General features: G+C 49.9%; 4 protein-coding genes across 5 annotated transcripts; 3 read left to right on the top strand and 1 right to left on the bottom strand.

Moving 5' to 3' along the window:
* The first annotated feature begins 264 nt into the window (after positions 1-264).
* On the top strand, positions 265-6640 carry LOC143015526 (rho GDP-dissociation inhibitor 1-like). The gene is made up of 6 exons (XM_076169529.1): positions 265-337; positions 3502-3672; positions 4028-4111; positions 6059-6132; positions 6242-6305; positions 6441-6640. The coding sequence occupies exons 1-6, from the start codon at positions 265-267 to the stop codon at positions 6638-6640; spliced, it is 666 nt and encodes a 221-aa protein (XP_076025644.1).
* Positions 6641-9516: 2876 nt separating this feature from the next.
* On the top strand, positions 9517-12630 carry dnase1 (deoxyribonuclease I). The gene is made up of 9 exons (XM_076169527.1): positions 9517-9598; positions 10224-10359; positions 10575-10663; positions 10784-10864; positions 11058-11173; positions 11663-11775; positions 11883-12037; positions 12173-12266; positions 12507-12630. Exons 2-9 carry the CDS (start codon positions 10225-10227, stop codon positions 12555-12557), a joined length of 834 nt encoding a protein of 277 aa, XP_076025642.1. The 5' UTR covers positions 9517-9598; position 10224; the 3' UTR covers positions 12558-12630.
* A 577-nt stretch (positions 12631-13207) lies between these two features.
* Positions 13208-20659, top strand: cdc27 (cell division cycle 27). 2 transcript variants are annotated; one of them, XM_076169533.1, is made up of 20 exons: positions 13208-13411; positions 14603-14678; positions 14775-14922; positions 15628-15753; positions 15858-15955; positions 16224-16369; positions 16495-16715; positions 16798-16897; positions 17297-17406; positions 17482-17581; positions 17832-18012; positions 18090-18262; positions 18377-18529; positions 18668-18748; positions 19070-19197; positions 19347-19464; positions 19571-19699; positions 19845-19919; positions 20001-20130; positions 20249-20659. In XM_076169533.1, exons 1-20 carry the CDS (start codon positions 13385-13387, stop codon positions 20332-20334), a joined length of 2406 nt encoding a protein of 801 aa, XP_076025648.1. In that variant the 5' UTR covers positions 13208-13384; the 3' UTR covers positions 20335-20659. The 2 variants fall into 2 exon arrangements, with proteins under 2 accessions (XP_076025648.1, XP_076025647.1); XM_076169532.1 differs by having other exon boundaries at positions 13210-13411; positions 20246-20659.
* Positions 20660-20904: 245 nt separating this feature from the next.
* Positions 20905-26981, bottom strand: LOC143015528 (microtubule-associated protein tau-like). Its single transcript, XM_076169531.1, has 10 exons — positions 26939-26981; positions 25445-25522; positions 23421-23470; positions 23160-23217; positions 22988-23067; positions 22531-22680; positions 22337-22418; positions 21892-22001; positions 21628-21804; positions 20905-21541 (listed from the first exon to the last, which is right to left on the bottom strand). The coding sequence occupies exons 2-10, from the start codon at positions 25512-25514 to the stop codon at positions 21509-21511; spliced, it is 810 nt and encodes a 269-aa protein (XP_076025646.1). The 5' UTR covers positions 25515-25522; positions 26939-26981; the 3' UTR covers positions 20905-21508.
* Between the last annotated feature and the right edge of the window lie 489 nt (positions 26982-27470).

Raw genomic sequence — 27470 nt, 5'->3', positions numbered from 1 at the left:
ACCCAAGGATACCCCATCTCTCTCACTCTCTCTCTCTCTCCTCGTTTTCTCTCTCTATTCCCACTTCTGTTTCTCAGGAGAGGAGTTGGCTCGCCTGACCTCCTTCCTTCCTTATTCTTTCTTATTCCTTCCTCCCTTCTTTGCGCCTGTCTTCCACCCGTGTGTGAAGCCGAGGCGTCTCTGGGTGTTGGATCCTGTACTTTGGTGCGACCTGTGGAGGATCTCTGCTCCTCTGCTTCTCCTTCAGCCCCACAGAGAGGCACCATGCTGGGCTTTGACGTCTGTGAGTTTGGGGGTCAGGTGCTGGAGCTGCTGTGGCTAACCATGTGCTACAGAGGTGAGGGTGTGTGTGTGTGTGTGTGTGTGTGTGCATACTTAAGTGTACCTTAAATAATCTCAGTGTTGGTGTGTGTGTGTGTGTGTGTGTGTGTGTGACATGCCTGATATTGACAGTATCCGTATGTAGACATGAATATAGATCATGGATAAAGTGTGTGTGCGTGCGTGTGTCAGTGTGCGTGGATGCGTGTGTGTGTGTGTGTGTGTCTCTCATATGTCTCCATTGGTGGGTGTGGACATTTTTATGTTCTGTATGAAGCTCTGCCAAGACAAGCCAAAGGTTGCAGATCGATGACTATCGATCACATTTCCTACTGTGTGTCTGTGTGTGTGTGTGTGTCTGTGTGTGTCTGTGTGTGTGCCTGTGTGTGTGCCTGTGTGTGTGTGTGTGTGCGTGCGCGCGCGTGTGTGTGCGTGTGTATGTGCGCGTGTGTGTGTGATGGGTAAGGGCACAGTGCATGCAGGAGTCAAATGATGTCACCAATTTCTGCTGTAGAATCAAACGGAGCATTTGCATATTTTCTGTGTGTGTGTGTGTGTGTGTGTGTGTGTGTGTGTCTCCTACACTGCAGTATTGCTTCACAGTTCCAGATGGCAGAACAGTCGTGGGGTTTCCCCTCACACAGGTGTGTGTGGTGTGAGAGAGGGAGTGAAGGGTGTGAGAGGAGAGAGAGGTTCAGGTGATGAAACTCACTAAAGCTGAGGAATGTAACATGTATGTGACGTGTTGGATGTTTGAAATTCAATTCAAGGTTCAAGCCATGAATAATTTATATATGTTTATAATAATCCAGGTGTTGAGGGGTTCAGGTCCTGGACCTCAGGAGGCGTTGGTCTGCTGCTGTTTCTCAAACTAAACTCTCTTCACTGTTTCCATTTGGCTTTAAAGCCATTTTAGAGAATTGAATGATTTGAGTCCATTTCCTCTCTGGGACGTCGTTCCTCTGTCAGTGTGTCGATGTTCTTCTCTTCTTCTTCTCTAATGGACTCTTATGGATCCATGTGGTTTCTTCTTCTACAGCACAAAGATAGAAGTTCTGCCCTTCACAATAAAAGCTCAGTGTCTCTGCTGGATTCACTCAGTGAGCTGTGTGATGATGTAATGAGGCTCACACCTCTGTTCTTCTTCTACTGTTTGTCCTCACGAGGGTCAGAGGTCACCATATGAGTGTGTAACTAAGCTTCTGTCTCCATGTAGAGGAGCTTTAGAGGCTCTAACACCTGATCATGGATCCATCAGGGTCCATCAGAGACCTGCAGACCTGAAGAACATTTAAAGTAAAGGACGATTTCCTGTTTGATCTGAATGTGTTTTCAAATATTCAGCTACCTAAACACTTCATGTGTCCTGGTCACAGCAGGGGTTAACACTGCATGTAGACTGGAGGCCTGCATGCATGTGTAACATGTAACATGTAACACGTGAAGCTTCACTCAGGGAACACTAAGATGAGGGAACGGCTCACCTTCAAATGAGCAACGTCTCAAAAATACAAGCTGACCTCACAGGGAGTCATGCTGTCGTCTGTCTGTCTGTCTGTCTGTCTGTCTGTCTGTCTGTCTGTCTGTCTGTCTGTTTGTCAACATGTCACTTCTTCATACATGTGGAAACATTAGAGCTGCACATTAAACAAGAGAGGTGAAGGTAAAGGAGCAAGAAGAGAGGAAGAGGAGAGAGAGGGGGAGAGGAAGGAGAGAGGAGGGGAGCTTGAAGGAGAAGACAGGGGAAGATTGTTGGCAGTTTGAGATCCACATGCTCTGACACCAGTCGGTGTGTGTGTGTGTGTGTGTGTGTGTGTGGAAGGAAGGAAGGAAGGAAGGAAGGAAGAGAGAGAGGCGTATATGGTCTTCATCAACAGGGTAATTGACCTCTCTCTCTCTGTCTGTGTCTGTCTCTCTCTCTCTCTCTCTGTCTCTCTCTCTGTCTGTCTGTCTGTCTGTCTCTCTCTCTCTCTCTCTCTCTCTCTCTCTCTCTCTTCCTTTCCTGATGACGATGCTGTCTGTCCCTCCTTGCTTCTTGTCTTCCTCCTCTCTTAGATGACTGGCTCGTCTTCCTCTCTCCTCCTCCTCTCTCTCTCTCTTTGCTCTCTGTAGTGATAATGAGGTTGTAGGGGTGAGTGGACACATGTGACACCAATCAAGTCAGTCAATTAGACAACAAGAGTGGCCGTGTGTGTGTGTGTGTGTGTGTGTGTGTGTGTGTGTGTGTGTGTGTGTGTGTGTGTGTGTGTCTCTCTCTCTCTCTCTTTCCTCTCCTCTTTACGCCCCCATTCTTTTCCTGCTCTGCTCCATTTATCACTCCATCAGTGCATCTGCTGTCTGTCTGCTGTCTCTAACACACTTAGGTGTGTGTGTGTGTGTGTGTGTGTGTGTGTGTGTGTGTGCTCTCTGTATCTGGCAGCCTCCAGTCTGCAGCTTTAGACAGTCAGCACACACACATACTTTAAACTTTATTTATATTTGGCACTCATACAAAGCTGCAATTCAATTCAAACTTCCTTATAGAAGAAGCTGGACCACTCAGAACCTCACCTGGGTCCAGATGTGATCACCTGGGTCCAGATGTGATCACCTGGGTCCAGATGTGATCACCTGGCACTCAGGCTCTTGTTTCTGAACAGTCTGGACCTACAGAGACCCTCTTCTAGTCCACCTGTGTGTGTGTGTGTGTGTGTGTGTGTGTGTGTGTGTGTGTGTGTGTGTGTGTGTGTGTGTGTGTGTGTGCTTCTTTAACCCTTTACTGCAACATTACACACATGCTGTGAGAGAGAGGGGGGGGGAGAGGGGGAGAGAGGGAGAGAGGGGGGAGAGAGAGAGAGAGAGTCCATCATCTCTCTGTAAGGAAAACAAAAGGTCGACGGTGCATTCAGACGTCTAAAAGGTGATGTCACTGTGAGGAGAGTTGAAAGGGTTGCCATGGTGACAGGAGGAAGGCAGTGGTGTTTGGCCCTGACTGGGTGGGCTGTGAATAACACACAAACACACACACACACACACACACACACACACACACACACACACACACAATTGACAGACCTGCTTTGTTGTCATTTTGTCTCTGAGTTGTGTTTTTGATTTGAAATTATGTTAACAGAACCTGTGTGTGTGTGTGTGTGTGTGTGTGTGTGTGTGTGTGTGTGTCCTTCCCTGCTTTGCGTTCAGGTCTGCTGGCTGATAAGGAGTTCTATCTGGAGGAAGAGGAGGATGAGAGGAAGCTGAACTACGTCCCCCCGTCCCAGAAGTCTCTGCAGGAGATCCAGGATCTGGACCAGGAAGACGAGAGTTTGATCAAATACAAGCAGCAGCTGCTGGGTCACCTGAGGGAGCAGCAGAGTGGGTGTCTCCTTCTGTCTCCCCTTCCTCTCTTCAGCCCTTCTTTCTTCTCTTCATCCCTTTTTCTGTCTGTCCTCACCTGTCTGTCTCTCCTCCTTCCTTCTTTGTCCACTTCCTTTTTCTTCTGGTTTCTTTCTTCCTTCTTCTGTTCTCTCGTCTTTATCTCTCCTTCCTGTCTGATCCTTCAATCCATCCTTTATTTAACCTATGACACACACACACACACACACACACACACACACACAGCTGATATCAGGAGAACAGATCAGGAAAAGAGAAAGAACTGAAGAAAGGGGAGGGAGGGATGGAGGGAGGGAGGGATGATGTTGTGTTAATGGTTGTGCTTCCTGTCCAGATGTGGACTCTCCTAACGTCATGGTGACCCGGCTCAGCCTGATGTGTGCTGAGGCCCCTGAGCCTCTCAGCCTGGACCTTACAGGTACGACTCCATCTCTCCTTCACCTCTCCTTCACCTCTCCTTCACCTCTCCTTCACCTCTCCTTTATCTCTCCTTCACCTCTCCTTCACCTCTCCTTTATCTCTCCTTCATCTCTCCTTCACCTCTCCTTCACCTCTCCTTCACCTCTCCTTCACCTCTCCTTTATCTCTCCTTCATCTCTCCTTCATCTCTCCTTCACCTCTCCTTCACCTCTCCTTTATCTCTCCTTCATCTCTCCTTCACCTCTCCTTCACCTCTCCTTCATCTCTCCTTCATCTCTTCTTCATCTGCACACAAAAAGACACACATATGTGGGTGTTTGGCTGAGTTTCCATAGCAACAGATATAAGATGTTTTGAATATATTTGTGAGTGACATCAAGTCGGCCAAAACTTAGAGAGAGAGGCCCCGCCCACTCCAAGGATAGGTGTGTGTGTGTGTGTGTGTGTGTGTGTGTGTGTGTGTGTGTGTGTGTGTGCGTGATAATGGGGTTGTTCTGGTGTATCAGGTTCTTTAGATGGACTGAGTGGCACCAGACTGCTGAAAGCTTAAGAAGACTCATGAAAGAGAGAGAGAGAGACAGGGAGCATCTTCCCTCTCTCTGTCTCTCTCTCTCTCTCTAGCTGCATCTCTTCGTCCTTTCGCCTCTTGTTTCTTTAACTCTCCATGTATCCCTCCAGTGTCTCCCTTCTCACTCCCTTCTGTCTCACCCTTTGTGCCTCCTGTGTGTCCGTCTCTCAACCCGTCCTCCCTCTCTGTCCCCCTCTCTCCCTCTCTGCCTCTCTCTCTCTCCCTCTCTCTCTCTCTCTCTCTCTCTCTCTCTCTCTCACTTCCTCTCTCTCTCTCTCCCTCTCCCTCTCTCTCTCTCTCTCTCTCTCCCTCTCTGTCCCCCTCTCTCCCTCTCTCTCTCTCTCTCTCTCTCTCTCTCTCTCTCTCTCTCTCTCTCTCTCTCTCTCTCTCTCTCTCGCACTTCCTCTCTCTCTCTCTCCCTCTCTCTATCTCTCGCTCTCTCCCTCTCTCTCTCCCTCTCTCTCTCTCTCTCTCTCCCTCCATCTCTCCCTTTCTCTCTCTCTCCCTCTCTCTCTCTCTCTCCCTCTATCTCTCCCTTTCTCTCTCTCTCCCTCTCTCTCTCTCTCTCCCTCTATCTCTCCCTTTCTCTCTCTCTCTCTCTCACTCTCCATTAGGCGTCTCTCCGCCTGCTGTCTTCTTGTAAATGGAGGAATAAAGTCATTAGTCTGTCAGCGTGTTTCTGATTGCAGGAAGCTTTTTCCTCTTCAGCTCAAATCGTTTTTAATCCTTTTATCGCCAACGCCGCACGGTCAAAATGGACGAGATGGACCAAAGGTTGAAAGATGATGAGACGCTCATATGATCAACCAGGCACACCGACACACTCCTTCCTGTGCGCACAAACAACTTCACAACATTTCTGGGATGAATGTAACACGTTTGTGACAGGAAGGACTGTAGGGGTTAAACAGCTGTCTGGGCTATAAGGAGGCGGGGCCTGTTTGCCATAAGAAGGCGTGACCTGTTTTCTAAAAGAAGGCGTGACCTGTTTTCTAAAAGAAGGCGTGGTCTGTTTGCTTTAAGGAGGCGGGGCCTGTTTGCCATAAGAAGGCGGGGCCTGTTTGCTATAAGAAGGCGGGGCCTGTTTTCTAAAAGAAGGCGGGGCCTGTTTGCTATAAGAAGGCGGGGCCTGTTTGCTATAAGAAGGCTGGGCCTGTTTGCTATAAGAAGGCGGGGCCTGTTTGCTATAAGAAGGCGTGGCCTGTTTGCTATAAGAAGGCGGGGCCTGTTTGCTATAAGAAGGCGGGGCCTGTTTGCTATAAGAACGCGGGGCCTGTTTGCTATAAGAAGGCGTGGCCTGTTTGCTATAAGAAGGCGTGGCCTGTTTGCTATAAGAAGGCGGGGCCTAGCAGCTGTAACTCTTGTGTGTTTGTGCAGATCTGAAGGCTGTGAAGGACAAAGTGTTCACTCTGAAGGCAGGAACAGAGTACAGACTGAAGGTTCACTTCCAGGTAAGATGCAGATCAAAGCTCAGATAATGAGGATGAAATCAGTGGAATGTTCCAGATGCATGAAGCAGTTTCAGAACATGTGTGTTAAAGCGTGACTCCATGTCTGCAGGTGAACAAAGAGATCGTCTCTGGACTGAAGTACGTTCAGGTCAACCACAGGAAGGGAGTCAGAGGTGAGTCACAGTCTCACCTGAGCACTCTGACTCAGACCTCACACTGAGGACACCTGTGTGTGTGTGTGTGTGTGTGTGTGTGTGTGTGTGTGTGTGTGTATGTGTGTGTGTGCGTGTGTGTGTGTGTATCCACAGTGGACAAGGTGGCGTTCATGGTGGGTAGTTACGGCCCTCGCCTGGAGGAGCAGGAGTTTGTCAGTCGCCCCTTCCATGCGCCCGTCGGCCTCACATCTGTCGGCTGCTACAACATCTGCTCCAAGTTCACCGACGACGACAAGAACCCGATCCTGGCGTGGGACTGGAGCCTCAACGTGGCCCGAGAGTGGAACCAATAGACGAGGAGAGACAGGAAGGGATCACTCTGCTCTCCTCCTACATTCATCCTCTCCTTCATCCTCCTTTCCTCTTCTACCTCCTGTGAAGGGACTAACAGTGGAGAGGAGGCTCTGACCTTCCTCTCCTGCTCATCCCTCCATCTTCCTCTCCCCCCTCACATCTCTCTCATACTACAGCCATCCTGCTACGTCAACACTGAGGAGTTTGGGATGAGAATTCCTGCTTGCTCTCTCTCTCTCTCTCTCTCTCCTCTCCTCCTCCTCCTCCTCCTCCTCCTCTTCCTCCTCCTCCTCCCCGTCATGTATCCTGACGTCAGTGATGTAAAGTATAAATAAAGTTAAAGGCACAGTTATTAAATCAAATATAAACCTAGACAGAAGTCAAGCAGGCCACTCCTTTCTAGGCCGCCGCTATTTTCAAAACTTGTCCAGGCAGTTTGTACAGCGTCCACCAGGGGGCGAGCTGAGGGCTGAGACAGTGAGCTTAAGGTCCTGAGCTTCAGTCTGCTTACACACAGATACTACAGATGGAGATTGGCTTAGGTTGATCAGGTCAGATTCTTCAGAACTCTTCATCACCTCCTCAGATAAAGGTTTTTGGTTTGGACCCCCTGGAGGTCTGTAGGCTTTGTGAACACGTAGCAATAAAAGAAACGCCCCATAGAATCCACAATAAGAGATGAAACGTGCAAATATTTGCTTCCAAAACAGCAAAACAGTTTGTTTGTGCAGAGCCTTTCCTCCAGCAGAGCCTTCACACCTGCACTCCCACCTCAGCTCAGCCTCGTGTGACCTTTCTCTCCCGGGGTTCAGTCTGAACACAAGCAGGGACTCCTTCACCATCAACCAGACGCAGGAAGAGAGGAGGCGTGTCCGTGTCACGTGACGCCCGTCCACCAATCACAGCCCTCTGTTCTGCTATGATGTCACAGGAAGTGACCCGATCTCAGGAAGTGAGGTCATGTTACCGACGCACTTCAACCAGAAAACAAAAGAAAAAACATTACAAATCAGAAACGAGCGCTGAAGTCTGAACTGCAGCTCCGCCCATCCACACACACACAGACACACACACCACACAACACACAACACACAACACACACGGGCACTAGGGGGCGTGTTCCTGGCGTGTAAAGGACTTTTGTGTACCATAGATGAAGATGCATGCGTGTTCTTTAGGATTTGATACTGAGGATGAGTTGAACCAGGTGAGACGGCAGGAGGAAGCCACGTTTTCACTCAGCGGTTCAAAGCGCTCATGAGTGTGTGAAGTCTTTGGATGATGTCGTCATTGTTGCTGAAACGCTGTGAAAGCAGTTTGTGATCTCTTAAGTGTCGATGTGGGCGTGGCTTGTGGGTGTTGCATGGTTTAACCAGAATCTTCTTCCTTTTTTACCACTTTGTTGTAAAGTTAATCGTGATTTAAAAAAAGAAAAAAAAATCAAAGATTGTGAGGTGGAGTCCAGATGTGGGCTGCAGGTGTTTACAGGGACTCTCACACACACACACTCTGCTCTGTGTCTGTGTGTGTGTGTGTGTGTGTGTGTGTGTGTGTGAAGTATTCATGATGAAGTGCTGCATCTTCACATCTCTGTCTGATCCGGCTGAGCATCCTGTAACTTTTAATAAAGGCTAATCAGTAATCAATAACCATCTGCTGTGCCATGTTTGTGATCCATGTTAGCAGAGTGGAACGTCTGGGAAGGTTCTGGGTTCTGGGTGCTGGGAGGCGTCGGCAGGTTGAGGGTTCATCAGATTCTGCTTTAAACCCAATTTGCATGAAAGTGTTCTGTCAAACAAACACACACACACACACACACACACACACACACACACTCGGGCTGACGGGCGGCTGAGAGGCGCCGTGTTCAGAACCTGGTTCCCTCGCTCATTGGTACTGGCCATGTTATGCGTTTCCATGGAGCTCAGTCCATCAGTACCAGGTCTCAGTACTTCCTGACGGTGTTGAAGCATTCTTTACTCCACTGCAGCACTCTGTGTGTTTACGGATCATTTACTTTAGTTACAGAACAAATAAGCAAATACTACTCAGGCAAAGCTGTTTGTAACTTGTTAGTAAGTAAACAAATAACTTCTGCTGCTCCCTGAGGCGGTTCAGTGAGGGGGAGGAGCACGTGATGGGGGCGGGGCATCGTCATCTTTAGTTAGATTGATGGATTGATTGGAGACTTAAGTACATTTTCATCTAGAAGATCCGTCTCAACACAGAAAGAGAAGCCAAATACAAACACAATCCAAAAATGTGGCATACAAACATTCTGCTTAAAGGATCTGACGTTTAAAACAAATCTGCAGTTTTGTGACACTTTTTATTTACACAACCAAATGTAAATGTATGTTGTTGTAAAGCGTGAAACTGCACAGTAAAGTAACTGCAGTAACTAAAGTAACTGAACTACAGTAGCTACAGCCCGGCGGTCAGATGAATGAGGCTGAAGCAGAGGTGGAACGTTTACACTGCGTCTATCTTTAACTGCAGCAATGAGAAGGAAACAGATGTTCCAGATAAACGATAAGGACAAAGTGGACTGAAGGTCCATGATTGAAAAAGTCTTTGACCCAGAGACAGAAAGGTCATCAAGAAGCTCAAAGTAAGCTTCCTGCCACAGTGAAGTCCTGAGCAGACTGCAGCGCCCCCTGCTGTGACTGTTCTCAATGTGCATTTGCTCATTTAATGTCTTCTTATACAGACGACTCAGTAGAGTCTATGTAGAAACTCTCTCTCCCTCTGTGCACATGAACAGTTAATCATTTCCTTTAGACTATAGAGACGCAGGTATCCAAGTGTCCGTACGCCCCTCCTCTCTCTCTCCCCCCCCCCCCCCCCTGCAGTGTCACATGTCACACAGGTAAATAAAAACCCCTGCAGAGACACCGGCGATTGTTGTGGAGCTCGGCGGGACTCAACAAGAAACCTCGACAGAAACAGAGAGACAGGTAAACTAAAATGAAGCTGAAACTTAAACTGCAGGATGTAAAACCAGTTTAGACTGAACCAAGACTGAACAGGGGGGTCAGCTGTTCTGATGTTGTTTATGCTGATCTATGTAAGGAGATCAGAAAGGCTGAACTTAAAAAAACAAATGAAGAGCAGGTCCAGGTCCAGGTCCAGGTCCAGGTCCAGGTCCAGGTCCAGGTCCAGGATCTTTCACACTGTAGAAATGTTTGACCATTTTTGTAAAAAAAAAGGAGCCAGCAAACCTAATCCGACCTCAAGGTAACCATGGTGACGGTTTGACTTGGCGAGATGAGCTGACCGGTGGGCCTTGGTGGAGGTATTGTCAGTTGTAGTTGAAACTAGTTCATCTGTGGCCAGTGACTGAGGTCAACCTGGCAAACCCGATCTCCTGCTGAGCCTGCTGGGCCCAGATGTTTGAGTGACGCGTCTTCCCGCGACTCAGAGTCACAGCTGCTTTCTTTACTGCTCTGGATGGGCGTGGCTTATTCTCCCCAACCTGCTGCATCTCATGAATAAAACCCATGAAACACATTTGTTATCTGGATTCTTCTGGTTGATGCATTCTGCTGGTGTTGGTTCTGAAGGTGTGGTTCTGTGTGTCAGCATGTGTGGACTCAGGGTTCTGCTGCTCGTGGCTCTGCTGGGTCGCTGCCACTCTCTGCTGCTGGGAGCCTTCAACATCAAGTCGTTTGGAGACAAGAAAGCTTCCAACAGCACTTTGATGGACATCATCAGCACGGTGCCTCACTCACCTCCAGGCCCTCGCTCACCCACATCAGCTTTGTTTGCCCTGGATTTCACAGCAGAATAACAAATGAACTAAACTATTACTACTAATATACAATAATAATGTTAAGAACTCTTTAAAGTGCCCCGGCCTTTTGTGTTTGGACCCTAGAATGAAGGTTCTCCATATAAATCATAACACTGATCAAACTGTTGCTATGGTTGCAGATTGTCCACCGCTATGACATCATTCTGATCCAGGAAGTCAGAGACAGTGACCTGTCGGCGACCAGAAAGCTGATGGAGCGCGTCAACAAGTCAGAATAAACACGAGCACGCCACGACATCACGGCAGCCAACATACAGTCTGAACACGGGAAACACATGATCGTCTGTCGTTAACCTCTTGGTTTAATTCTCTGTGTTGTTCTGGTCAGAGGTTCTGCTGAGTTCAGGCACATCGTCAGTGAGCCTCTGGGCCGCAGCTCATACAAGGAGAGGTACCTCTTCATCTACAGGTACACACACACGCACGCACGCACGCACGCACGCACACACACACACACACACACACACACACACACACACTCACTCACTCTCATTCATGGTCATTTAGCTTTATTGTCGTCTCTTTATGTCGTTCATGTGTTCACTCTCACTCCCACATGTCATACACACTGATCCTGAGTGTGCTTTGTCTCGTCCCTGCAGGGAGCAGACCGTGTCAGTGGTGAAAAACTACACGTATGACGACGGCTGTGAGCCGTGTGGGACGGACGCCTTCATCAGAGAGCCGTTTGTGGTGATGTTCTCCTCCAGGCAGTCAGGTACACAAACAGGAAGTACTGCAGAGCACACAAAGAGCAGGACGACAGGTTCCTCTGCTGAGTCAAAGCTTTACAATTTAACCTTTAACCTTTAAGAAGTGTAAACAAAGGAAACAGTGCCACCATGTGTCCGTTATGAAGCACTGCTACTGAAGCGTGTGTGTGAGTGTGAGTGAGTGTGAGTGTGAGTGTGTGTGTGAGAGTGTGTGTCTGTGAGTGTGAGTGTGTGTGTGTGTGAGTGTGAGTGTGAGTGTGTGTGAGTGTGAGTGTGAGTGTGTGTGTGTGTGTGTGTGTGTGTGTGTGTGTGTGTGTGCGTGTGTGTGTGTGTGAGTGAGTGTGTGTGTGTGCGTGCGTGCGTGCGTGCGTGCGTGCGTGTGTGTGTGTGAGTGTGTGAGTGTGTGTGTGTGCGTGTGTGTCAGTGAGTTTGTGTGTGTGTGTGTGTGACTCGGTGTCTCCTAGCAACCTTCCCTGTCTGTCTTGTGACTGTAGGTGGGCGGAGCTTGGTCCTGGTCCCTCAGCATGTGTCTCCAGACTTTGCGGTGAAGGAGGTGGACGCTCTGTACGACGTGGTGAAAGATGTCCAGACCCGCTGGAAGACCAACGTGAGTAAACTCATCAAGTCTTCACAAACAGAAGCCTCACTTCCTGTTGACGTGTGAGTCTGCTGAGGTCCAGAGCAGCTGCTGACCCTCTGCCGCCCCTCTGGCAGGACATCGTGCTGCTGGGCGACTTCAACGCCGGCTGCTCCTACGTGACGACCTCAGAGTGGGAGCACATCCGCCTCTTCACAGACAAGAGCTTCCATTGGCTGATTACAGAACAGACCGACACCACGGTGACGCACACCCACTGCCCCTACGACAGGTCAGAGGTCAAAGGCTGCCGTCTCTGAGGGACGAGTACAGTACAGTACAGTATAGAATAGTTAAGTACAGTTTAGTCTGCGTCTGTCCCGTCTCTCAGGCGTATGTGTGTGTGTGTGTGTGTGTGTGTGTGTAGGATCGTGGTCACGTCTGACATGTTGCGTTGGGTGCAGCCGGGCAGCGCACGCGTCTACGACTACATGAAGGACCTGAAACTCAGCCACAGTCTGGTAAGACCTGCCTGCCTTCATCATCATCATCATCATCATCATCATCATCATCATCATCATCATCATCACCACCATCACAACATTAGCAGATGGAGGCTCTGTGTTTCAACCAAATAACTAAATAACATTGTTATGGTAATAATGTAAGAATCAAGTGTACATTCATCCTCTCTCTCTCTCTCTCTCTCTCTCTCTGTCCCTCACTCCCTCTCTCTCTCCCTCCCCCCCCCCCCCTCTCAGGCTCTGGCGATCAGTGATCATTACCCTGTGGAGGTGAAGCTGTTTGGCTGAGCTGCTTCACACAGGAAGAGCCCTCTGATCACTTCCTGTGAATAATCACAATAAACACCACAGTCAGATTCTGCATTTGCATTTTTTATATATTTACCTGTCAAAAATCCAGGTAATGATGTCATATACTGAAAAATGTTACAAAATGATTCCCTGGTCCTTTATGTCTCAACCAGGTTATGAAGTTTGTTTGTTAGTACCGGAGGGCTGAGGGTCTCTGATCGTAATGTAAAGTAATGTAGGAGGGTAGAATAAGCCACGCCCACTCCTCCCCTCCAGGAGCTGAGTAGATCAGCTGTATACATAGAAGCTACAGACTTCACAGGCTTCTCTGTGCTGTGGCCTTTCACAGAGGAATCCTCTCTCCAGCTGCCAGGAACACAGCAGGCTCTAAATCTATAAAGTCACCGCTCCAGCTTCATCCCAGCTGACTCCATTAGAGATGTTCAGCTGATTGTGACATCTTGAATGATGTCATCATGAGGGTCTGTTTGGGTGACCACTATCATGTGTTAATGTAAATAAAGACTAAAGCTGTAAGTGTCACGTGATTGGCTGCAGCTGCTCGTCATGTTCGTACATGTACACATGAGGAGGAGACGTGATGAAGCCGTTACACCACCAGGGGGCGCACCAGCTGCTTTGGCCGTGAACAAGTCGTCGATCTTCGCCGGGGCTCTCGGGAATCCTCGGTCATTTTCGGCTCCTAACGGTCGGTGTGTTCAAATGTTCGGCTGTCGGCTCCTCCTGCGGACCGAAGTGAAGAAAGCAGCGCAACCAGGAGCAGACACACACACTCACACACACACACGGAGTCGCGGGGCGGAATGACGGTGCTGCAGGAACCCGTCCAGGTAGACACACACACACATACACACACTGTCATGTCCGCGGGAAGGAGGCTCTCTCCGCCCGGCCACCGCGGCTACTCGAGTCCGCGGTCTGAAGCTTTCAGGCCCCGCAGCCTCCCGCTAGCTCCGCCGGCACAAAGCGGCTCATTAGCGCAAAGGACCGCTTCCACCGCTGCGTGTCCGAGTGTTGAAGTGTCCGAGTGGACTCTGCGGGTTCTGTTCGGTACCGAGTCGTGTGTTGTGCTCGAGACGCGGTGATGAGTTTGGTGTAATCGCACAGCTTTGCTAATGCTAACTGCAGAGTCCGGTTAGCATGCTAACGCTGGTACCGAGGCTAACCTCTAGGCTGAATCAGAGCCAGAACACCTGAAGGAAACCCCGAGGTGTGTCCTGGACTCGTGTCAACGTTTAGTTCGGGTGCTGTGTTCGGGGTTCGACTCCTGTTCGGCGGCAGCGGTAGTTAAGATAGTTAGCTGCAGCTGGTTAGCCCCTGTTTGCTAGCGTTAGCTCATGTTAGTAGCAGCTGGTTCACTGCAGATCAGCTGCTGTGAACACACACACACACACACACACACACACACACACACACACACACACACACGCGCGTACAGCTGATTGTTCGCGGTGTCAGAATGTTGAAGGTGTTGTTGCCTCATCTCTACCTGTACATGAATATGATGACCTCTGACCCCGAACCCTCTATGTTGTCATGGATCTCTGTCCTATAGTAACTCTGACCCTTGACCCTGAAATGTCTGGATCCAGTGGTCAGACTGAGTGTGTGGAACATTAGGAGAGTGAACTTAAACCACAACATCATGTTAAACACAGAGATCAAAGGTCCTCCAGACAGAGACGGAGCTGGTTGTACTGAGACACGTCCATCATGAGAGACGCGTCCCTGTCCCGTCTGTCCCCTGTGAAGGCTTCCTGTCTGCCTCGCCGTGGTGTGACCTGCTGTACACTGGCGTGTGTGTGTGTGTGTGTGATTTGAGACAGCAGCTCTGTAGTGATCTGACCGAGGTCAGAGGTCATGTGCTGCAGCTGTTAACATCAGCTTCATTAAACACAATGTTTAATTACAGCCATACTTAAACTCTCGCTCTCTCTGTCTCTCCCTCCCTCCCTCTCTCTCTCCCTCTCCCTCTGTCTGTCTCTCCCTCTCCCTCTCCCTCCCTCCCTCCCTCTCTCCAGGCTGCCGTGTGGCAGGCTCTCAATCACTATGCCTACCTGGATGCTGTTTTCCTGGCTGAGAGGCTCTATGCTGAAGGTAACACTTCCTGTCTGTCTGCGCGGTCAGCTGAAGCTCTGTACCTGTTGGCCACACATTGACCTGTCTGTCCCTCTGCCTGTCTCTCTCCCTCAGTGAGGTCAGAAGAAGCTCTGTACCTGTTGGCCACATGTTACTACCGGTCAGGGAAGCCCTATAAGGCGTACCGGCTGCTGAAGGCACACAGCTGCTCCACACCGCAGGTTCGATTCCTGCTGGCCAAATGCTGCGTGGAGCTCAGCAAGTAAGAACACACACACACACACACACACACACACACACACACACACACACACACACACACACACACACACACACACACACACACACACACACACACACACACACACACAGTACACAGGTGAGGAAGAGTGTGGTTCCTCCGCTCGCTCTCTGTCTTAAACACGATCAGATCAGGAGCGTTTGTTCTGGAAGCTTATATCACTCTGACGTTGTGTCTCCGTGGTAACGTAGGACATGAGGTCTCTGTCTGATGTCCTGATTGAAGGTGAGGCATGCTGCCTGAAGCATGACGTGCTTGGTTTGTGTTGAATTGAAGAAGAAGAAGAAGAAGAAGTGACAGCGACAGCTCTGATAGATGGAGAGGACACGTTGGGTCCACGGCCTGTAGTTACTATGGTAACTCTAGTTCCTGTTATCATCAGCTGAGTTCACGTTGAGCTGAGTCATGTTTGTTCGAACCAGAGAGACCAAACATGAGACACGTTAGAGCCCTGAGATGATGAAGAGCTGCTCCTCTTTATCACTACACTGATTCACCATCACCATCATCATGTGATGAAGAGGAGCTCAGCTGCAGTTTGAACACAGACATGCTGAAGTCGTGGTGGCTGTGCTGCTACAAAATCAAAGTCATTGAAATGCAAATGAGTCCCTGGTGTTGTTAAACGTCCTTGTGTCCACCTGTCTGTCTGTCTCTGTGTCTCAGGCTGGCTGAAGGAGAGCAGGTTCTGATTGGTGGAGTGCTAAATAAACAGAAAAGTCAGGATGACATCATCACAGAGTTTGGAGACTCCGCCTCCTTCACCCTCTCATTACTGGGACACATTTACTGGTAACCCTTTGAGTTCTGGCTCTGACTCAGTGAACCTGCTTGATGGAACAGGATGTACTGACCACTGTCTCTCTCTCTGCCTGCCTGTCTGTCTCTCTGAGCAGTAAGACGGATCGTGCTGCTAAAGGTGCGGAGTGTTTTCAGAGGAGTTTAACGCTCAACCCCTTTCTCTGGTCGCCCTTCCAGAACCTCTGTCACTTAGGTAAACTACAGCACAGCACAGGACTGAGGCCAGGTCATACGTGTGTCTGAGCACAGGACTGAGGCCAGGTCATACGTGTGTCTGAGCACAGGACTGAGGCCAGGTCATACGTGTGTCTGAGCACAGGACTGAGGCCAGGTCATACGTGTGTCTGAGCACAGGACTGAGGCCAGGTCATACGTGTGTCTGAGCACAGGACTGAGGCCAGGTCATACGTGTGTCTGATCACTCCATGTATCATCCTGACTCATCTCTGTTTTGCTCCCAGGAGAGAAACCAGATCCAGACCAGGTCTTCAGGTTGTCCTCTCTTCAGAACTTCTCTGTAGCCCCACCCCCTCCTTCTGTTAGCCCCGCCCAGAACCCTTCCCATCGCTTAGACACTGCACTCATGGAGACTCCACAGGACACACTGGTATGTCACACACACACACACACTCTCTCTTTGAATGCTCAGTCATGATTATTTGTATATTTATATCTGAATGAATCTAAACTCATCACTCTTTCTCTCTCTCTCTCTCTCTTCCCCCCCTCCAGGAGTTGAATCGTTTGAATCTAGAATCTTCAAATGCAAAGCTGACATCTGATTCGTCAGTTTCTTACATTGACTCCTCCCTCATTTCCCCGGAGACCGGCCCCCTTTTGGCCAACACCGTGTCCATGGGATCGGCCGGGACGTTACTAGCCAAACAGAACAAACCCAAGAGTGGGCGGAGCTTACTAGGGGGCCCTGCTGCACTGAGCCCGCTGACGCCCAGGTGAGCCCACGTTCACAACAACACAGACGACTTTATCATAACAATACACACACTGAGAGACTGTGTGTGTGTCTGTGTGTAGTTTTGGCATCTTGCCCCTGGAGCCCAGCCCTGGAGACCCCACCTATCTACAGAACTATTCAGCCACCATGGAGACACAGCCCACTGCGCCCAGCAAGAAGGTAGAGACACGCTGACACTCTCTCCTCACTCTGCCCCTGTTCATCATCAACCAAATGAGCCTCATCATGTTCTACTAAGAGCATTCAAACATGACTCAGCTCAACCTGAGCTCAGCTGATGATGGCAGGAACTAGAGTTGCCATAGTAACTACAGGCGGTGGGCCCAACATGTCCTCTCCCTCTCCTCTTCTGTTCTCCAGCAGCTCCTCTGCTGCACAGTTCCCTTTGCTCCTCTTCTTTACATGTGGGACCTAAGACGTCTCCACTCTTCCTCTCCTGTCCTCTTACTCTTCTTCATCAGTTCTCACCTCGTGCTGTTGCTTTGTGACCAAAGACAAAATCAACTTAAAGCAAGCATGAAAGCCTGTCTGTCTCTTTGTCCTGTCTGTCTCTCACAGACTGTCTCTAGGATCAGTCAGTCAAAGTCCGTCTTCAGTCAGAGTGGAAACAGCAGAGAGGTTCTCCCCATCCCCTTCAACCAATCACAGAGCTCCGCCCCTCACACCAGGTAACTATAGCAACCAATCACAGAGCACAATGGCCGCAGACTGAGGGCCTCTCTGATAACCTGTCTGTCTCTCAGTGCGTCCCCTCAGGTCCTCAGTCCCAGTATGTCTGGTCCTCCTAATGTTCAGCCCAGAAGAAGCTCCAGACTGTTTACTAGTGCCAGCTCTACTGCCAAGGTACTGTGCTCTGCTCCAGGGTCCTGTGGGTCAGACTGAAGGAACGCTGTGAAGACTCACCTGTGTGTGTGTGTGTGTGTGTGTGTGTGTGTGTGTGTGTGTGTGTGTGTGTGTGTGTGTGTGTGTGTGTGTGTGTGTGTGTGTGTGTGTGTGTGTGTGTGTGTGTGTGTGTGTGTGTGTGTGTGTGTGTGTGTGTGTGTGTGTGTGTGTGTGTGTGTGTGTGTGTGTGTGTGTGTGTGTGTGTGTGTAGGAGAACAGCAAGAAGTTAAAGATGAAGTTTCCCACAAAGATCCCCAACAGGAAAACTAAATGTAAATCGGCAAAGACGTCAAACAGCAGCAACCTGAACGAGAGTCTGGACATCCTGAGACTGGACCAGAGTCTGAGTCTACCTGACACCAAGATCCCTCAGTACCAGAGAGCTGCTGCAGGTAGTGTGTGTGTGTGTGTGTCTGTCTGTCTGTCTGTCTGTCTGTGAGTCTGAACCTTTACCTTTGTTTGCCTGCAGACAGCGTGATGGCGTTGCTACGGGAGCTAGGCCGCGGTTACCAAGCGCTGTGCTCCTACAACTGCAGAGACGCCATCAACGTCCTGACCTCCCTCCCTCCACAGCACTACAACACCGGCTGGGTGCTCACACACATCGGCAGGGCCTACTTTGAGCTGGCCGAGTACACACAGGTAACAGTCGGTCCGGGCCTAATCGCCGTCCCTTTGACCTGCCAGGGGTCAGAGGTCACGCCTGTGTAGCGGTGGATTAACAATCCATAATGTTTGGGTTTGTTTTTGTTTTAGGCGGATCGTTTGTTCAGTGAGGTCCGGCGGATCGAGTCGTACCGAGTGGAGGGGATGGAGATTTACTCCACCACGCTGTGGCACCTGCAGAAAGACGTGGCTCTGTCCGCTCTGTCCAAAGACCTGACAGACATGGACAAGAACTGTCCTGAGGTAAAGACCTCACAGTTCAGTCAGAGAGACACCAGCACTGTGATGGGTACAGGAAGAGATCACTCACTAACTCTATGTCTCTCTCTCTCTGTCTCTCTCTGTCCCTGTCTCTCCCTCTGTCTCTCTCTCCCTCTCTAGACTTGGTGTGTAGCAGGAAACTGTTTCAGCCTGCAGAGGGAGCATGACATCGCCATCAAATTCTTTCAAAGAGCCATACAGGTAATGTGACCTGGACTTAAACAATGAAATCACTTCTTTAAGGAAATCAGGATAAAATCACCCTCTCTCTCTCTCACTCTCTCTCTGTCACTCTCTCTCTCACTCTCTCTCTGTCACTCTCTCTCTCACTCTCTCTCTGTCACTCTCTCTCTCTCTCTCACTCTCTCTCTCTCTCCCTCTCTCGCTCTCGCTCACTCTCTCTTCCTCTTCCTCTTCCTCTACCTCTCCCTCTGTCCCTCTCCCCTTCTTTCTCTCTCTCTCCCTCTCCCGTTCTTGCTCTCGCTCACTCTCTCTCCCTCTTCCTCTTCCTCTCCCTCTCAGGTGGACCCAGGCTTTGCGTATGCGTACACTCTGTTGGGTCATGAGTATGTCCTGACGGAGGAGTTGGACCGAGCACTGGCCTGCTTCCGGAACGCCATCAGAGTCAACAACAGGCACTATAACGCCTGGTGAGACACACACACACGGACACACACACACACACGGACACACACACACACACACGGACACACACACACGGACACACACACACGGACACACACACACGGACAAGCAGCCTCACCTAAAGTGTGTGTGTGTGTGTGTGTGTGTGTGGCAGGTATGGTCTGGGAATGATTTACTACAAACAGGAGAAGTTCAACCTGGCAGAGATCCACTTCAAGAAAGCTCTGAGCATCAACCCACAGAGCTCCGTGCTGCTCTGCCACATCGGTGTGGTATGTTAGCATGTAGCTTCCTCCACTCACATCAGCTGCTTTGGTAGCATTAGCACATAGTTAGAGCTGCTGTTAAGTGTGTGTGTGTGTGTGTGTGTGTGTGTAGGTTCAACATGCACTGAAGAAGTCCGATGCCGCTCTGGAGACCCTGAACAGAGCGATAGGGATTGACCCTAAAAACCCACTCTGCAAGTTCCACCGGGCCTCCATCCTTTTTGCTAATGACAAGTACAAGGTATCAATATCATACCTCCATCAAGGTGATCAATAACAAGGAATCAGTACAAAATCAATACCCTGATCCATCCTGTCTGTGTGTCTCTGTCTCCCTGTCTGTCTCTCTCCCTGTCTGTCTCTCTCCCTGTCTGTCTCTCTCCCAGGCTGCTCTTCAGGAGTTGGAGGAGCTGAAGCAGATCGTGCCCAAAGAGTCTCTGGTTTACTTCCTGATAGGAAAGGTGTGTATGAGGTTTGTTGGACTGAAGGTTGATCTGACCCGTCTGTCCTCTCTGACCCGTCTGTCCTCCCTGACCCATCAGGTCTATAAGAAGCTGGGTCAGACCCATCTGGCTCTGATGAACTTCAGCTGGGCCATGGACCTGGACCCCAAAGGAGCCAACAACCAGATCAAAGAAGCCATCGACAAGAGATACCTGCCTGAAGACGAAGGTAGAGACAGAGACACACCTGCCTGAATATAACACCATGGAGTCAGCATCCGTCCATCCATCAGCACTGCAGTGTACAGATGTGTGTGTGTGTGTGTGTGTGTGTGTGTCTCCAGCAGCAGAGGTGGAGGACAGTCAGGAGAGCAGCATGACGGACGCAGACGACACGCAGCTCCACACAGCTGAGAGCGATGACATCCTTTAACCCCGCCCACTCTGCTCCAGTCAGCCACAGCCTTCTCTCTAAGCCCCACCCCTCATTTCATTTGCTGGAGGGATACTGTTGCCAGGCAACATTCTGACAGGAAGTAGTTGAGGTATGATGTCTTCTCCTTCCTGCTGAGCCCCCAGCCCTCCATCCTGTTCCACGTTTGGCTGAATCAGAAGAGATACAGACTGCTGCTGGCCTTTTAGCCCCGCCCCCTCGCCTCATCCTCGTATGTCATCAGTCTCCTCTGACAGCAGAGCTGTTTTTTATGTTCTTTTTATCATTGTTATGGTAATAAATCAATAAAAACATGTAAACCCCACTCACCACGTTGTCCTTGTTCACCAGCAGCCAATCAGCAGCTTGTTCTTCTACAGAGGTGTTTCAGGTCCAGATCAGAACTCCCTCACGCTGCCACCAGGGGGCGCCTCTGTGTCCTCGCTCAGTCACGCAGAGTTTCTGCTGCCGCTCACTGTGGCCGGCTCTGATTGGACGAGGACATTTAGAGCCCGGTGGGAGGCAGCGTGACTCCGCCCCTGACATCATTAGGGTAACGTATGGATACAGCCAGCACATGTCCATCACTCAGTAACAATGGAGACGCCATAGCTTCCACCAGAAACTTTATTGGAAAAAGCACTCATCAGCAGACAGGAAGGAGGGATTTGGCACCAGTTATCAAACTGCATTCTGGGTAATTTTGGAGTTTCACCAATGGGGACAGTGGGAGGGGCTGTCCACAATACAGCAGCCAATTAGCATTCAGAGAGAACAGAAGTGGCAGAAAAGAAGCGGGCACCGTTCAGTCACTGAAGGCCGGCAGCTCATCTTCACCACAGTCACATGCACTTAGCCTAGCTTAGCACTTAGCCCAGATAGGCTAACCATTCCCCCCGCTTCCAGTCTTTGTGCTAAGCTAGGTTCAACATGAAAGTGATCGGCCTCAATAACTGAGAAGTGATTCATTAGTGATTAACATTCTTTCAACTATGCAAAGAAACATACTGTGTGTGTGTGTGTGTGTGTGTGTGTGTGTGTGTGTGTGGTTGCTGATGACACGTTTAGGACAGAAGAATGCAGTGCTCTTCTTCATAGCTTTTCCTTCTTCTGTCGTTCAGTTTCCTTGAATACACAGGGAGGGGGGGTGGGAGCAGGCACATGGCTTATCCAATCACAGCCCTTGTTTGGCAAGAGAGGCAGAGACCTAACAGGAAGTGATAAATTGTTAAAGCGATCAATTTGACAGGACGTTGAGCTTTGAGATGTTTCTGTCTGTCTTCTTGTTCTCACCTGGTCAGCCAGGGTGTCGAGGGGCGGAGCTCCAGCTGTATTAAGGCTTCCGGGGGAGGAGCTGTTGCTTAGGGGATGAGGGGACGAGGGGGCGGAGCCAGACTGGATGACGATATCAGCACCGTGGTCGGTTCGAGCTTTGGCCGTCTCTCTGAAACTCAGCTTCTGAGACTCAATCTGTCAGAACACAAACAGGATGTGATGTCATAACGTGTAGCTTTGAAATGAGCACATCACTCAGGTGTGTGTGTGTGTGTGTGAGACCTTCTTCTTCCCTCCTCCTGGAGTGTGGCCCACGTTCTCCAGAGAGCCAACTTTAGAGTTCACTGCTTTAAACTCCACCTTCTCTGATTTGATCTCCACCCTTCCTCCACCTGCAAGACCACACAACACGGTACAACACTGTGTGTGTGTGTGTGTGTGTGTGTGTGTGTATCTGTGTGTGTGTGTGTGTGTGTGTGTATCTGTGTGTGTGTGTGTATCTCTGTGTGTGTGTGTGTATCTGTGTGTGTGTGTGTGTGTCTGTGTCTGTGTATCTGTGTGTGTGTGTATCTGTGTGTGTGTGTGTGTGTGTGTGTGTCTGTGTCTGTGTATCCGTGTGTGTGTGTATCTGTGTGTGTGTGTGTATCTGTGTGTGTGTGTGTGTGTCTCTGTGTGTGTGTGTGTGTGTGCGTGTGCGTGTGCGTGTGTGTGTGTGTGTGTGTGTAACCTGGTTTGTGGTGTATGTTCCCCTTGGAGCCGCACTTTGATGTCACATTACTCAGATCCAACTTCTTATTAAGAATCTGGACCTGAAAGACAGACGGGCACAGAGAGATAGACAGGCAGACATGAGCGCAGTGTATCTATGTTTACCGTGTGTGTGTGTGTGTGTGTCTGTGTGTCTGTGTGAGAGAGACATACTTTGCCCCCTCCAGGTGTGTGTTTGAGGTTCCCGGTGGAGCCGACCTTTGACCTGACATTGCTGAGGTCAGGCATGGGGTGAGAGGGGAGGGGCGTGGCTCGGCCGCGTGCAGAGGAGGGAGAGCGGGGCGGAGTGCGCACTACTGCCACCTACAGGACAAGGCAGGTACCATGGTAACAGGGCATCAGGTTAATACGGCTTTGCTTCTGAACAAAGAGACAGACGGGTAGGTAGACCACTAATCAGACAGACAGGCAGACACCCTGTCAGAAAGACAGGTAGACAGACAGACAAGTGTAGACAGAGACAGATACACTGAGACACATCCAGTCAGACAGATGAGATGAGGTTGAGAGACAATGAGGCAGACAGACAGACAGACAGACAGGTAGACGCTCAATCAGACCAATGGGAAGACAGACAGACACTCACAGTTAGACAGACAGGCAGACAGACCTTTTTTATGTCTCTGTTTGGGGTGGAGGAACGACTGGCTGGAGAACGACTTCCTGGACTGCTGACACCATCCACTGACTCTGACAGGCAGGCAGACAGACAGACAGACAGACAGATGAAACAACTCAGCCTGGTTAAACTGCTTCTCATTGTTGCGTTGGGGTTCAGGTACCTGTGCTCTTGGCTGACATCATCCTGGCTGCTCTGCTGCCCCCTGCTGCTCTGGAGGTCTGACACACACACACACACACACACACACACACACACACACACACACACACACACACACACACACACACACACACACACACAGGTCAATTCATCTCTACAGAGGCGTGGCTCCATACTCTGAAGGCCACATACATGAGGTGGGCGTGGCCTTTTGTCAAATCTAAACCTTAATGGCTGTGAGGAAACATGAGAGCGACTTCACCTTCATGTTCTCCTCAGATGTTTCCTTCACTGCTCCTCTTTCTGCTTTAACTTGGAGAGGAGAGGAGGAGAGGAGATCATTATCATCTTCATCAACATCATGAGATAACGTGTGTGTGTGTGTGTGTGTGTGTGTGTGTGTGTGTGTGTGTGTGTGTGTGTGTGTGTGTGTGTGCGTGTGTGTGTGTGCGTGTGTGCGTGTGTGTGTGTGTGTGTGTGTGTGTGACACATTGCACAGCACAACATCAACTTGCATCATGCAGTGGGACCAAGGGCAACAGAGGTCAGAGGGCAACACAGAGGGACTTTGTTTCCACAGCAACCACAGAGTCAAGGGTCACATGCCACTTTGCCATAATGCATGCATGAACTGTGCAGCCGAAGAGAGGAGGACAAGGAGTGATGGAGAACAGGAAGATGAAAGAAAAAGTGAGGGAGGGAAAGAAGGTGCAGGACCTGAAGAGGACCGACCTTTGGAGAGAGGAGGAGGAGCACTCTTCTTCCTGGCTAGGCCCGCCTCCTTATGGCTGGAGGAGGAGCTTGTTGTCCTCACAGGGCCCGCCTCCTTCTGACTGGAGGAGGAGCTTGTTGGGCCTGCCTCTTTGGGAGGAGCTATGGCCGTGGTGGGAGGGGCTGCAGTGGACATGCACTCTTCTTTGTCTTTCTTCTCCTCCCCATTGGTCAGTGAATGTTTGGGAGGAGGAGCGCTTGTTTTACTGACCACCTCCTCCTCCTCTTCATCTATTTGTTCCTTCTCCTCCTCATTAACCCTTTCTCTCTCTCCTGGTGTTTCCTCTTTCTTCCCCTCCTGTTTAACCCTCTCTTCCTCAGTTACCTCCACCTGCTCCTCCTCTTTATCTTCATGGATTTCTTCTTTCTTGTCATCCTTCATCACCTCCACTTTGTCTTCTTCATCAGTGACTTCTTTGTCCTCCTCCTCTTTCACCTCCTCTTGCTCTTCATCTCTCTCTTCCTCTTCGTCTTTGTGGCTCTCTCCTTTCCCCTCTTCTGTCACCTCCACTCTCTCTTCATCAATCACTTCTTCCTCCATCACCTTCTCCTTGTGGATCTCTTCGTCCTTCATCACCTCCACCTTATCTTCTTCATCAATAACCTCTTTGTCCTCCTCTGTCACCTCCTCTCTCTCCTGCTTTGTTTCCTCTTCATGCTGTACCTCCTCTTCCTCATCATCTGTCCCTTTTTGCTCCTTCACCTCCTCTTCCTTGCTGTCGTCATCTTCCTCCTCCTTTTCCACTCCTCCTTTCTCCTTTCTTTCCATCTTGTCCTCCTCGTCCGTCTTCATCACAGAGCTCACACTCTCCCCTTGCTCTTCTTCATGTCTTCTACTTTCATGCTGCTGCTCCGTCAGTGAACTTCCTCTTCCTGTCTCCTCCTCCTCCTCCGCTACTGCATTAGACTGTTTACCCAGAAAGAAGTCTGAGAGAAGAGAAGAGAAGAGGGGAAGAGGAGAGGAGAAGAGGGGAAGAAGAGGAGAGGAGAAGAGAAGAAGAGGGGAAGAGGAGAGGAAAGGAGAGAAGAAAAGAAGAGAAGAGTAGAGAAGAGGAGAAGAGAAGAGGGGAAGGAGAGGAGAGGAGAAGAGGGGAAGAACAGGAGAGGAGAAGAGAAGAAGAGGAGGAGAGGAAAGGAGAGAAGAAGAGAAGAGTAGAGCATAGAAGAAAAGATGAGAGGAGAGGAGAGAGGAGAGGAGGAGAGGAGAGGCGGAGAGGGGAGGAGGGAAGAGGAGGAGAGGAGAGGAGGAGAAGATGAGAGGAGAGGAGAGGAGAGGAGGACAAACTGACACTTTATGAAAGTGGAAAACATCAAACATCAGCTGACAAACTTCAGTCAGCTAAATCATTTTCATCCATAATCAACACTTCAGATAAGTATTGATCAGTTTCTGAAGATTTGGTTTCTACATTTTGAACCAAATCACCAAAACCATTTAGGGGCGGAGCCTAAAGAGAAAATGATTGGCTGACAGACGGACATTTATGATGACTGACAGATGAGGTAACCATTAACCTTCTGCTTCAACTGTCCCTTTCACTTCCTGGGTGGAGCCATCTACAAAGGGGGCGGAGTCTCCATCCATTGTCACTCCTGTGAAGAGAAAAAGGGAAGAGTTACTTTTTTCCACCCATATTCTGACGAGAAGGGGCGTGGCTCCTGAACTGGTATGACATGACAGTGAAGGTGACGTTTACACTGCAGGATCCATTCATTCTATATTATAGTTTATTGATTAGACCATGATTTCCCCCCCTCTTCACAAACCATTGATTGGATCATGTCAGTTTCCAATCTGATTGAAACTGTGAACTGTTCTTCTTTCAGCGCCACCATCAGGCTGACTGAGAGGTCACATGTCCAGCACGTCTCCTTCCTGAGCCCCGCCCACTCAGGTTTGGCTGCCAATCAGATCAAAACAGTAAAGAAAATCTAAAAACAAACACTGAACTTCTGTCCGGCTCGGTCCAGATGTTCCACATGTGAACCTCTGGAGCCGTTTTCACTCAGGGGGAGGAGAAACAAACAAATCAAAAGGAGTTAAACAGGGCAGAAATCCAGATCAGTGCAGATCCAGAATCAGGGATTTATATCATAGTTCTGTTTATTATTGTTATAGTTTATTAGAGTTATGGCTCAGATGAAAGTGGTAACTACAGCGCCACCATCAGGCCAACAGCTACCAAAGCTAACAGGTTCGTCCCTGGATCGGCACAAACCTGCACACTGAGTCTCATTGAAATGGGATCATGAGTGTGGATGTGATCCTGCTGAGGAGACATGATGTCACTTCCTGCTCTGCTTCTGTGGGAGGCAGTGAGCAGTGAGAGAGAGAGAGAGAGAGCGCGCGCGCCAGCAGCCATGATGATGCAGCAGCACACACAGGCACACACACACACACAGGCGCACACACAGGCGCGCGCACACACACACAACACACACAACACACACACACACACACACACACACACACACACACACACACACACACACACACACACACACACACACACACACACACACACACACCTACTTGCAGAAGGAAGAGAAAAGAGAAAAGAGTAGAAAATCTGACTGATACGTTCGAGCACATCCGGTTTGCCGCATGAGCCTCATGATGCTGAACTAAGCAGAGCGCAACAGGAGCGCAGCGGCGAGAGGAAACGCACGTGCCGCACGTGTCCACGCGGTGACAACGCGGAAAAGACGCCGCTGCCGCATCTGCCGCATCTGCCGCTTCAGACAGACAGACACAGAGCAGCGCGACATGAGGAGCAAGAGACGGAGGGAAGACTGAAAGACAGACAGAGAGACACAAAGAGACAGACAGGCAGGCACAGAGAAAGACACATAGAGACAGACAGACAGAGAAAAAGAGAGAAAGGACACATGCAGAGAGACAGAGAGAGACAAAGAGACAGAAAGAGACAGAGAAACAGAAGAGACAGAGAAACAGAGAGACAGACAGAGAGAGAGAGAGAGAGACAGAGACAGAGGTTTAGCTCCTACCTGCTCTGCTGCTGTCCTGTCAGTCTGCCGCTCCGCCCTGCTGCACTCCCACCTGCCGCCTGACAGGGACAGGGGCGCTGCAGAGGACACACACACACACGCCCACACCCATACACACACACACACGCACACAAAGGGAGTGGCCAGAGATGCTGCTGTTGCTAGGTAACCGGCAAATAGGGAGCATCCCTCCACTTTAACCCGATTCAAAGCCTAAATGTGAAAAATCACAAAGGATCAAATGTCCAAACACAGAACAGGACTTCAGTCTGCTGGTTGTTCAGTTAGACTCAGTCAGACTGAGGATCAGTACGTGTTTGAAGAAGTTCTAGGTTTTCTTGGAAAACTTCCTGTAGTGTAAGAACCTAAAGTGGTTCTATTGGACCTGGAGAAGGTTCTGGTGCATGTGGAGGAGGCTTCTGTGCTTTAAGGGTCAGGGGCTCAGAGGAGGTCAGAGAAGGTCCCAGGAGGTCCCAGGAGGTCCCAGGTCTAGCTTAATCAGGTTCTATTGGTCCAGGAGGAGACTGCAGGT

The sequence above is a fragment of the Genypterus blacodes genome, unplaced genomic scaffold (assembly GCF_046128005.1).
Source record: "Genypterus blacodes isolate CSIRO-AG114 ecotype Tasmania unplaced genomic scaffold, CSIRO-AGI_Gbla_v1 ptg000206l_1, whole genome shotgun sequence".
NCBI lineage: Eukaryota > Metazoa > Chordata > Actinopteri > Ophidiiformes > Ophidiidae > Genypterus > Genypterus blacodes.
Note: the sequence above shows the minus strand (reverse complement) of the source record. Positions and strands in the feature narration are given on the sequence as shown.

What these genes read in the sequence shown, in the direction of transcription:
- LOC143015528 (XM_076169531.1), bottom strand. Translation starts at nt 25,514, where the DNA reads ATGGATGGAGACTCCGCCCCCTTTGTAGATGGCTCCACCCAGGAAGTG. An exon ending in GATGTCAGCCAAGAGCACAG is followed by an intron (nt 23,068 to 23,159) that starts GTACCTGAACCC and finishes CCTGCCTGTCAG; the next exon opens with AGTCAGTGGATGGTGTCAGC. An exon ending in TCGACACCCTGGCTGACCAG is followed by an intron (nt 21,542 to 21,627) that starts GTGAGAACAAGA and finishes ACTTCCTGTTAG; the next exon opens with GTCTCTGCCTCTCTTGCCAA.
- dnase1 (XM_076169527.1), top strand. Translation starts at nt 10,225, where the DNA reads ATGTGTGGACTCAGGGTTCTGCTGCTCGTGGCTCTGCTGGGTCGCTGC. An exon ending in GTTCTCCTCCAGGCAGTCAG is followed by an intron (nt 11,174 to 11,662) that starts GTACACAAACAG and finishes TTGTGACTGTAG; the next exon opens with GTGGGCGGAGCTTGGTCCTG. An exon ending in TGAAACTCAGCCACAGTCTG is followed by an intron (nt 12,267 to 12,506) that starts GTAAGACCTGCC and finishes CCCCCCTCTCAG; the next exon opens with GCTCTGGCGATCAGTGATCA.
- cdc27 (XM_076169532.1), top strand. Translation starts at nt 13,385, where the DNA reads ATGACGGTGCTGCAGGAACCCGTCCAG. An exon ending in AGCTCCGCCCCTCACACCAG is followed by an intron (nt 17,407 to 17,481) that starts GTAACTATAGCA and finishes TCTGTCTCTCAG; the next exon opens with TGCGTCCCCTCAGGTCCTCA. An exon ending in GTGCCAGCTCTACTGCCAAG is followed by an intron (nt 17,582 to 17,831) that starts GTACTGTGCTCT and finishes GTGTGTGTGTAG; the next exon opens with GAGAACAGCAAGAAGTTAAA.
- LOC143015526 (XM_076169529.1), top strand. Translation starts at nt 265, where the DNA reads ATGCTGGGCTTTGACGTCTGTGAGTTTGGGGGTCAGGTGCTGGAGCTG. An exon ending in TCTCAGCCTGGACCTTACAG is followed by an intron (nt 4,112 to 6,058) that starts GTACGACTCCAT and finishes GTGTTTGTGCAG; the next exon opens with ATCTGAAGGCTGTGAAGGAC. An exon ending in GACTGAAGGTTCACTTCCAG is followed by an intron (nt 6,133 to 6,241) that starts GTAAGATGCAGA and finishes CCATGTCTGCAG; the next exon opens with GTGAACAAAGAGATCGTCTC.